This window comes from Notolepis coatsorum, assembly GCF_963971535.1.
Source record: "Notolepis coatsorum genome assembly, chromosome: 10".
In the NCBI taxonomy this organism is placed as follows: domain Eukaryota; kingdom Metazoa; phylum Chordata; class Actinopteri; order Aulopiformes; family Paralepididae; genus Notolepis; species Notolepis coatsorum.
This window is the reverse complement of record NC_140174.1, coordinates 40,003,163-40,014,525: the sequence shown is the minus strand read 5'-3', so window position 1 is coordinate 40,014,525 and position 11,363 is coordinate 40,003,163. Positions and strand designations below refer to the sequence as shown.

The window sequence follows — 11,363 nt, the reverse complement described above, 5'->3', positions numbered from 1 at the left end:
TTTCTCCGTGCACTTTCGCTCGCTCTGAAGTCGGACTCTGTGTGCCCGGCCACGTGCTCTGTTCTCGCACGGACCTCGCGAGTGCCTGCATGCGCGACTGGTATGTTTGCGCTGTCACGTATTCGTCGTATGGCTGCACGTACCGCACCGTGACGGCCGTACCGTAAATTCGCGGGACGAATACACGTACCGTTACACCCCTAGTAACACATTTGTAGATGCTTTGAAAAATGGATATGAAAAAACTACTATACCTCCATTTATTTGTTCATCAAATAATTTCTAAAACATTCTTAAAATATCTATAAATCATTTGCAGATGTTATTGTGTGCCCTAATCTAAAGTGAAGACTATTCATCATTAACAAATGTCTAATAGTTTGTTTATTATTTGTGGACTTTTATGAATACACACATAGGAATTACCAGACTTGTCTTTTCATGTTTAACAAATGATTTGTTAGACATTCATAAAACAACTATAAATCATTTGCAGATGCTATTGCGTGCCCTAATCTAAAGTGAAGACTATTCATCATTAACAAATGTCTAATACAGTTTGTTAATTATTTGTTGACTTTTTCATCACCTGTTACAAATGTTGTAGACAGCTTTCGGATCCACCCTTCTTTGTGACATCAAACTGTGACAGAATTAGGACTATAGATAAATGCAATTTTATTAACAGATAAAATACATGTGCACACAACATGTAACATGGGGGACACTAGGACCCAAGAGTTCGCTGGCCAGATATTGCCAGAGTATGTAGAGGGAGACTTCAGACTTGAAAGTTGAAAGTTCACGTTTGTTCTTGTCCGTTTGAATGGAAGCTACATAAGTGTTATTCATTAGCAGAGCCAAGGAATTCGTGCTGCCCCACGCTTTTAAGGTATGAGCAAGCTAAACACCTTTTTCGTTGGTAAATCTATTCCATCATTTCCGACAACTTATAGTCCTATATTTTGTGTAGATGTACTTGATGTGGTTGGACCTTTCCTCATTCCTGGGAATGCAGTTGCTGGCTGGCTAATGTGCGCTCAGTATATGTGGGCCAACGTGTATGCTACATGAGGGTAATAATTATTTGTATTTTCAGGCTGTATAGGCACCGATACAGACTGAAAATACAAATAATTATTACCCTCATGTCATCATCACATGCCGCAATATACTGAGCACACATTAGGAACAAACACATCATTCAAATGTAATGTTAGTGCTCACCACATCAAGTATGTCTACACAAAATATTGGATTAATTAATGGGGTTGAATATATATATATTTATGTTTTTCACATTTTTAAATGTACTGTACATTGTCTGAGCTTGTTAGAATTGTTAGAATGTGGATTGTGAGAAATTATTTTTACATGACTTTTGAGACTGAAATGTTTGTACATTGGTAATACCTAAATCAAATGTATTTGTATAGCCCGAGATCACATGGATTTGGCCCCATGGGCTGTACACGTCTTCTTGTATAAGTCAAGAAGAAACATCACAAAAGATCAAAAACAAAACCCACCATAAAATCCAAATATGCAACACTCCCAGACTTTCCCCAATGAAGATGAGGAACAACTCACTAAAAACCTAGCAATAAAAAAAATAAAAAAAATAGAATCACACTTGCGGGAGGGAGTTCCAGAGGGTGGGGGCAGCCACACTGAAATCCCTGTCCCTGAAGGTCCGCAACATGACTTGTGGGATGGTAAGCAAGCCTGTGTCAGAGGAGTGGAGATTCCAGGAGGAGGGGGTGTAGGTGTGGAGAAGGTCAGATAGGTATTGAGGTCAGCAGGACGATTTTGAAGGTGACATGAGATTTTACAGGAAGCCAGTGGAGGTGAATGAGGGTGGGGGTGATGTGCTGCCAGGGTTTGGTGTGGGTGAGAAACCTGGTGGCAGAGTTCTGAACATACTGGAGCCTATCCAGGGCTTTGTGGGTCACCCCGGATAGGACTCCATTACAGTAGTCCAAGCGGGAGGTGATGAAGGCGTGGATGAGGGCTTCAGGCACAGAGTCTGCAAGTGAGGGCCGGAGTCTTGACATGTTCTTGAGGTGAAAAGAGAAGATTTTGTAACTGATTTGATGTGGGGGACAAATGAGAGTGTGGAGTCCAGGATGACACCTCAGTTCCCGACTTCTGAGGAGGGGAGAATGGAGCAGCCATCAATGGTGAGGACTAGATCCCCAAACTTCCTGAGCAGTGCCTTGGAAGCCACAACCATGAGCTGTTTTGTTGCTGTTGAGTTTCAGAAAATCTGATGACATCCAGGTTGAGGTTTTTGACAAAGAGCAACAGTATGACACACCTCTCTCTGGGATTCACGTCTAGTGAGGTCAGCGCCATTGTGCCTACAAAATAAGAAATGTTTGAAAAATGTTGTGGGGTGTCTACACTCTCCCTAGGAGGTGCCATGAATATATATATGAATTAAATTTAATTCATGCTTAACCAGTGCATTTTCTGAGGCATTTTGTATTTGCTAGGAGTCCCTGTGTCACATCCATAACTCACTGACCATATATTATATATAATTTCAGAAAATGAATGAAAAATAAAACATTTGAAAAAGGAGATAACATTTTTAAATAGTAAATCTCTTCCCACACTTGTCACAGAGGTAAGGTTTCATCCAAAATTTCTCTGACATTGATCAAAGTGGTATGGTTTATTTCCTGTGATAATATGCTGGTATAATGTTAAGACTTCTCTTGACCATGTCTTCCCACACACATGATTTACATTAGTGATTAGACATTTTCTTCCCTGTGCCGACAGTGGACTGGTGTTTTTTATTTTAAATTATTCACTGAGCAACGTTTTTGGTTTTTCATAGCCAAAAAGCTTAAAGTCGACTTCATAGAGTTTGTAGAGCTTCCTCCTGGCCCATAGGGGCACTGTGCTGAACCAGTTGGCCAGCCAGTCATAGGATGTCATGTTGGCATAGGAACGAGGGACCTTGATTTCATTTTCCAGCTCCAGGATCTTCAGTAGCTGTGGCGCATCCTCCTGAATGGTCTCCTGGTGGCCCAGAAAATCGTACCTGAGACAGACGATCAATAAGGCAATGTGGGAAGGGAAATCCATCATAAATGCATAATGTTATAATTGATCCCTTCTCCTGTGTAAGACACTGATTCTCACAAGAGCCCTGAAGCACTCAATTGTTTTTGGCATTAACTCGTTTCTCTATCAACTTTAGGGACTGGCTTGAATAATTGTGTTACTCACTAAAGAAACTGCTTTAGAATCCTCACAACTCATTCTCTACGGTGGGGGTTCAGAGTTAAAACCCCCAAGAAAAACACAGATTTGAGTAATTGCCATGTCAAACGTTCCTCTGAGTCAGTACAACCTGTTACACCGTGTGCATCCTTCTTCTTGGACAGGTGTTTGAACCTGGATGGAGAAATTGCCTCCATTCTTTTAACAAGTCACACCAACTCTTTGAACAATGTTTGAAAAGATGAATGTGGACAAATTTGCTCAAAATTGTGCTTCTTGTAAAGTAGAAGCAGGTACTATTTACACTCATTGTGGGAATGTTCCTTGGTTTTTCCTGTCTGGAAAACGGTTATTGAAAAATTAGGGGAATGGTTGTATTGTCTAGATTTAAAGAGATAGTTCAGGTTTTTGGAAACCTCGCCCTATTTCTTACTTACCAATGATGTTATCGAGTCCTTTCTCAGAATAATCCATGCTGTTCCTCATACTAGCTGCGGAATGTTGGCCACAAACCAATACAAAGTCAATGGAGTCACGCTCCTGCTGACTGAGGCTCCACAGTCCACAGACAGTGCACACAAAGTACATTTCAGTCAGCTTGTACAGACAGGAGCGTGACCCCATTGACTTTGCATTGGTTTGTGGCTAACTAGCCAGAGCAAGTATGAAGAACAGCAGGGATTGTGCTGAGAAAGGACTCTACCCAATCGACAACATCATTGGTAAGTAATAAATAGGGCTAGGGTTCCAAAAATCACAACTATGTCTTTTCATGTGATGTAAAACAGCCAGAGAGAAATGGATTAATGGCAAAAACAATTGAGTGTTCTCATCTATTATATGCAAACACAGGTAGGACATTGTGTGCTGTATTTAATTTACAGAATAAAAGTTATCATAGGTTAGCATGGGCTTTTCAATTAATGTTGTGCTTTTTAGGGGGGGGGGGGGGGGGGTTAGCAGGGACGCAGGAAGGGGGGGTGCGGAGGGGGCTGCAGCACCCCCTCTCAATTATTGCAATTTTTTTATATTTTTTTTTTATGACAGTATTTATATATTTGTATATACTGTAACTGTATAACTGTAACACTGTATATTATAAGTTTATCCTGCTCAAAGCACATCACCATTTTAATATTGTGTGTATTGAGCCGTACTGTATTGTAGCTGTTACAAAGGGTCAGATTAAACCAAATATATATATTTACTGATTGATATATATTGCATAATATTTGTATATCGTTTGATATCCCTTGTGTATTCTTTGTACATATACACGGAATATCCCTTTAACCTAGTACAGACCATAATATTCGTTCTCTTATTGGATAGCGTTCCACCAGCGCCATTGCCATGCCCCCAGAGCCGAGTTCAAAGCCACCGTCAAGGCTTGTCTCAACATGCCCGGTTCTGCCCAAGACTACGAGACAGGAATAAGGCTGGTACTAGTTTATTCGCCTAACATATAAATATGGCGCAGGTGAATACAGAAGTGGTTCGAGTTACCCAAGTGAAGCCTCACCCACGATGCAACGTGCGGTGAAGTAGGGCCCGTTTTGCCCCAAAATAGAGTCTTGTCTTATCCTAATACGTTTGTTCAACGTATCGTTCGCTCCTTACTAGTAAAGCCTTCATCACGAGTCAACGACCAAGTGAAGTGAGCAACCGTGCGTCTAAATAGAGCACTTATAGCCGCGTGCGAATAGGATAGTAAAGTGTCAGAGCTTAGTTGAATAACGTCAAGTTCAACCTAGTTAATGTGAAGTACCACGCACCGGAGAATCTACACCGGTGAATGCAGAGCCCCTTTCCGGCTGGATTATTATTATTATATTGCTTTGGACCAGGCTGTTGGAGCGGATAAGAATAGTCTACACCCCACTACTGTGGGATTTACCCGTGACGTGAGGAACATCATTCGAGCCCGTCTCAAGGAGAGGCTGGCCGGCTTTCACCTGTGCTGCACGCATACTGGGATTACAGCTGCTGCTTTCGTCTGCCGATCAGGGAGTAATATACCGCCTCCCATAGCAGGAGCTTATTGAGTCCCCGCTGATCCAGACTTTGCATTCGAACATTTCCTCCCCCTGCTGGCTTACAACTGGTGGGAACCCTACCAGAATCTCCCACTGCCTCCCCAGAGTACCATAGATATAATTCCTAATATTCAGGTTGTATTATCATCTCCTGCGTAATATGAGAATGGACATTCGTTATTGATTTACCTACGCACATTCCTTTGCCTTATAAGCGCATTGAAAGTAAAGTATATTATGTACCTTTTGCTGCTAATAAATATTCTTAACCCAGATTTGTGTGGAACCGTATCATTGTGGAGGTGTTCTCATCATATACTCGTGTACTGTATGGCCAGTAGTAATGTACATAAGACGGTAGTGGTTTAATGATACCATACTTATTAATACAGTCAGGGAATTGTACCCCTCAGTTGCAATTGGTCCTTCGAGCCCCGGATAAGAATTAGCGTAATATTAATATAATATTAATATTAACATGGCCAATGATGAACACTCCACAAACGGTTCTCCTAAGCTAGATTGCCCGGAGCGTAGACGGCAGCCACCTAGAGGACTACGTTGTCAGTCCAATACCTAGCTTTAAAAGGAAGTTAAATACGGATAAAGTAACTAAAGCGGATAGTAAAATTATGTCAAACCCTACCGACCAGGCTACCCCGCCAGTAGAGACCCTAGTGGGTTCTAACGTAACTGACCAAGCTCACGGGGGGGACCAGGAGGGACATGACATGACTTTACCCACCGACAACACCAACGGGACAGTCCCCGGAGAGCTCCAGGATAAAGAAAGCGCTCCAGGGACGGAACCCGACCCACTACCAGAAGAGAAGCGCGCCCAGGAGACGGACCTCGAGGCGCGCCCAGAGAACAGATCTCCAACGAGCACTGCCGGAAGCCGATCACCTCCGCCGGTGTCTTCCCCCAGCGAAGCGGACAAGATGCTGGCGCAGGCACTCATCGCCACCCTGGCAGCCTCCACCGAACGCGATCGACTTCAAGCGCAACAGACGCGCGAGCGCGAACATTCTGCAACCGAGCGCAACCGAGCGCTTCCAGGCGCAACAAAGGAGTGAAGACGACCGCATAAGACTGGAGACCAGACGCCTTCAGACGGAAGAGAACATTGAAAGAAGCCGCGCCGATGCACAGCACGCCGCCGCCAATGCACAGCGCGACGTCGCAAATGCACAGCTCCACGCCGCCCATGCCAGCGCCAATGCCCAGCGCGACGCCGCCAACGCACAGCGCGACGCCGCCCAGGCCAGCGCCAATGCGCAGCGCGACGGCGCCAATGCCCAGCGCGAAGCAGCGCGCGACGCAGCCCATGCCCAGCGCAAGGCAGAGCGCGACCGGCTGCAGGCGCAGCTGATGGACAAATTGGTTGCCATGGCGACACCCCCTCTCTCCGCACGGAGCTCCCGGAGATCGTCACGGCAAGGGTCTAGGACGCATTCCCCTACCCGACCAAGCGACCCGGGACCCCGCCAACAGGAGGATCCTGTCCACGTCTCCGAACCCCCTCCCCGGCCGGTCCATACGAGACCCAGCAACCGGGAAGAACCGGACCACGCCGAGAGACTGAACAGAAGACTCCAGGTCCTAGCAGAGGAAGAGGAAGAGGAAGAGGAAGAGGAGGAATGTCAAGCCGACCAGCAGCAACGTACTCTGGACCAGGAGGCCCAGTACAGCCCCGACCAGCAGCAACGTACTCTGGACCAGGAGGTCCAGTACAGCCCAGACGTCAGTCCCGAGGCCCTGCGCTACAAACCCCCGACTCAACTCACGGGTGAGTTTGACGCACCGCCAGCCCCGAGGAACAGCACCTGGGTACCCGACCTTCGGTACCCACCAAGTACCAGCCCAAGACGACACGCACGGGGAGACTCGCCCAGGAGGCCTCTCCCCCAACGCTCACCGATGTGCCAGTCATCCATGGCATCGTACCTTGGCACACCGACGTTCCCGGACTTCACACACGAGAACAGAGCACAGTACACAGAGCTACGAATGTGCTTAGAGACTATGCTGTCCGACGTACCAGATGAACCGTACAAGTATGCTATCCTACTCAAGCACCTGAAGGTGCCCAGAGCGCACAATATAGCGCTGGCATATTCCAGCTCTACTACCCCATACACCGCGGCTCTAGTAGCCCTCGACCAACGTTACGGACGCATATGGGACTATGTGATACAGGAGATAAGAGACATTGACCGTCTCCCCCCAGCCAGAGACAACAGAGCATTAGATGACCTGTCTATCAAGGTACAGTCCCTGGTAGGGATGCTGGGGGCCCAAAAGGAAAAGGGGATCTATGAACTGTACGCTAACTCTAATGTAGAGAGGATATTAGAGAAGCTCCCTCCCGCCCGACAAGAGCGCTTTCGGCGGCAGAGAGACCACCGCGACCCCAACGGTCCAGAGGCATCCCTCCTAGACCTATCTGAGTTCCTCGCCAGGGAGGTCAGTAGCCTACGACTCGACACGTTCGTATGGAGTGGACCAAGCCCAAGACTCGGACCTCGGGGATCAACAGATAACCGCCGGTTGGTGACCGTTATGCACCAAGCCGAATCAGTACCGCAGCACAAGAACCACAACACCCCCTCGACGAAAGAGGACCAGTGGAAGATCGAGTGCCAGTACTGTGAGGGAGAACATCGGCTGTACCAATGCGACACTTTCGGGAAGCTGACCACGGACGAGGTGAGTCAGTGGATCAAGGACCACCGCCGCTGCTTCCGCTGCGCGCGCAGCCACCTAGCAGCTGAGTGCCGCTTGAAGAAGAAGTGCAGCAGGTGCGGTGGCACCCACTTGGAGGTCCTGCATGACATCAACAGGCGTCAGCCAGGACAACAGAGTGGGCCCGTCACGGTAATGTACCATGCCGAGGCGGTGGCACCAGTACCGAAGAGCCACCAGACCGCTCCCTACTGTACCTACTGCGACGGCGGACACTGGCTGGCACAGTGCGCCGAATATAAGACACTGAACCCCGTCCAATTGACCAGTGGCGTGAGGCGGCCCAGGCGGGCGCCGCTTACCGCGCAGGGGCGGCCCAGGCGAGCGCCGCTTACCGCGCAGCACTGTGCGGAGCCCACCAGAAGATCCGAGGCAACCGACCAACAGGAGTGCTCCACATAGACCCCAAGCAGAGCGGAACCCCCCGAGTGCTCCTCAAAGTGGTCAGAGTGCTCCTGAGCTACGAGGACAAGGTCCTGGACACTTACGCCGTCCTGGACGATGGGTCTGAAAAGACTCTCCTCCTCGCTTCCGCAGCAGCCCAGTTGGGCCTGCGGGGTGTCAAAGATACCATGACCATACGCACCATCAGAAGGGACCAGAAGACCATAAAAGGTGAAAGGGTCTCCTTCAAGATGGCAGCGGTGGACCAGCCCGAGAAGCAGTATAGTATAACCAACGTCTTCACCAGCCACGACATAGGCCTGTCCCAGTACACCTACCCCATCCCACAGCTGATGGCTAAGTATGTGCACCTACGTCAACTACCTATACCGCTTATCGACGGCGCCACACCGACCCTGCTCATCGGCTCCGACCACGCGGACCTCATTCTCCCAATTGAGGCGGCCCACATCGGACCCAAAGGATGCCCAGTCGCGGTTCAGACCCGACTGGGATGGACGCTCCAGGGCCCCCTCTACGGACTTGACAGTCAACCCACGTCTACACGCTGCCTACACACAAAGGCGAGCGACACCGGCCACTCCCTCGTACAGCAGAGGCTATTGACATTAAGCGAGAGGCCCGTGAGAGAACCGTGGGCACCAGAGGGAGTTTGGAACTCCACCCCTCTCAGCTGCGCTCCAGACGTAGCTGACCTCGAACCCAGCACCCCAAGCGACTCCTTGACGGGGCGGCCGGCACCGGCCCCTCCTCAGACGGGGTACAGAGCAAACAAGAGAAACAGACGGAGGTACAGCCAAGCACAGATCAAAGCAGTCTCAGGCCCGCTTCCTCCTAAGCCCCCCTTCATCCCGTCCAGTCGTCATGACCATAGACCAGTCACTACCCCGAGCTGCGTGGCCGGCCGGCCGCGTAAGCAAAGTGACCACTGGTGCCGACGGAAAGGTCAGAGCGGCAGAATTGCTCGTCCAAGGGCGGACCTACAACCGACCCGTGGCGAGGCCGATAGAGTCGCCAAGGCTCCCCGACTCGCTTAATGACGACCATGACCCCTGACTTTGTGAACTGCCCTACCCTCACAACGGACATTGAGTAGTGGACAGTGCGGTTAATCTGTCTCTGCTTATCTAATTAGGTGGAACTAATTAGGAGGCGGCTGTTACAAAGGGTCAGATTAAACCAAATATATATATTTACTGATTGATATATATTGCATAATATTTGTATATCGTTTGATATCCCTTGTGTATTCTTTGTACATATACACGGAATATCCCTTTAACCTAGTACAGACCATAATATTCGTTCTCTTATTGGATAGCGTTCCACCAGCGCCATTGCCATGCCCCCAGAGCCGAGTTCAAAGCCACCGTCAAGGCTTGTCTCAACATGCCCGGTTCTGCCCAAGACTACGAGACAGGAATAAGGCTGGTACTAGTTTATTCGCCTAACATATAAATATGGCGCAGGTGAATACAGAAGTGGTTCGAGTTACCCAAGTGAAGCCTCACCCACGATGCAACGTGCGGTGAAGTAGGGCCCGTTTTGCCCCAAAATAGAGTCTTGTCTTATCCTAATACGTTTGTTCAACGTATCGTTCGCTCCTTACTAGTAAAGCCTTCATCACGAGTCAACGACCAAGTGAAGTGAGCAACCGTGCGTCTAAATAGAGCACTTATAGCCGCGTGCGAATAGGATAGTAAAGTGTCAGAGCTTAGTTGAATAACGTCAAGTTCAACCTAGTTAATGTGAAGTACCACGCACCGGAGAATCTACACCGGTGAATGCAGAGCCCCTTTCCGGCTGGATTATTATTATTATATTGCTTTGGACTAGGCTGTTGGAGCGGATAAGAATCGTCTACACCCCACTACTGTGGGATTTACCCGTGACGTGAGGAACATCATTCGAGCCCGTCTCAAGGAGAGGCTGGCCGGCTTTCACCTGTGCTGCACGCATACTGGGATTACAGCTGCTGCTTTCGTCTGCTGATCAGGGAGTAATATACCGCCTCCCATAGCAGGAGCTTATTGAGTCCCCGCTGATCCAGACTTTGCATTCAAACATTTCCTCCCCCTGCTGGCTTACAACCGGTGGGAACCCTACCAGAATCTCCCGCTGCCTCCCCAGAGTACCATAGATATAATTCCTAATATTCAGGTTGTATTATCATCTCCTGCGTAATATGAGAATGGACATTCGTTATTGATTTACCTACGCACATTCCTTTGCCTTATAAGCGCATTGAAAGTAAAGTATATTATGTACCTTTTGCTGCTAATAAATATTCTTAACCCAGATTTGTGTGGAACCGTATCATTGTGGAGGTGTTCTCATCATATACTCGTGTACTGTATGGCCAGTAGTAATGTACATAAGACGGTAGTGGTTTAATGATACCATACTTATTAATACAGTCAGGGAATTGTACCCCTCAGTTACAGTAGCCATTCTCCAATCTGTTAAATAAAGTTTTCATTCATTCATTACACTACTGTATGTACACAATCATACGTGTAAAACCGAGTAGATTTTCGAGTGATGACAGACTGTCACAGACTGATTGAATGACAGGTGAAACAACTAATTGTATTCACCTCCCGTCTCCCGCCCTTCCCACGCGCCACGAACCACTGAGCTACTGTGATACAGTGCTTGCGCAGTCAGTCGATTTGAGCTAGTAGTCAGACTTTGCTAGCACAGAATGTCTCACTCACAGAAAAGAAAAATATCAGTCCCGCCGGTCCCAGTGACAGTCCCACTAAATCTGATAAACGTCAGAGAGAGACAGAGACGACAGGTTCAGCCTCAGCATCAGGTATTGAAGAGTTAACTGAGTCTGTTCCCCTATACCCCCCCTCGGGCGCCAGGGGCTTCCACTGAGGGGTGATGCAAATAGGGATGGGGTGTTATGGCAGCTCATGATGGAAAGAGTGCGCACCG

At 48.1% G+C, this 11,363-nt stretch overlaps 1 protein-coding gene across 1 annotated transcript in view; it reads right to left on the bottom strand.

Annotated features, from left to right (window-relative positions):
• Positions 1-1,627: 1,627 nt before the first annotated feature.
• Positions 1,628-11,363, bottom strand: part of LOC311235544 (carbohydrate sulfotransferase 12-like) — a gene marked incomplete at both ends in the record, with an annotated part of 89,524 nt that continues 79,788 nt past the window's right edge. Inside the window, 2 exons of the mRNA XM_084323013.1 lie at positions 1,628-1,725; positions 2,820-3,052. Coding sequence (XP_084179139.1) covers positions 1,628-1,725; positions 2,820-3,052 — 331 coding nt within the window. The remainder of the gene's footprint in view (positions 1,726-2,819; positions 3,053-11,363) is intronic.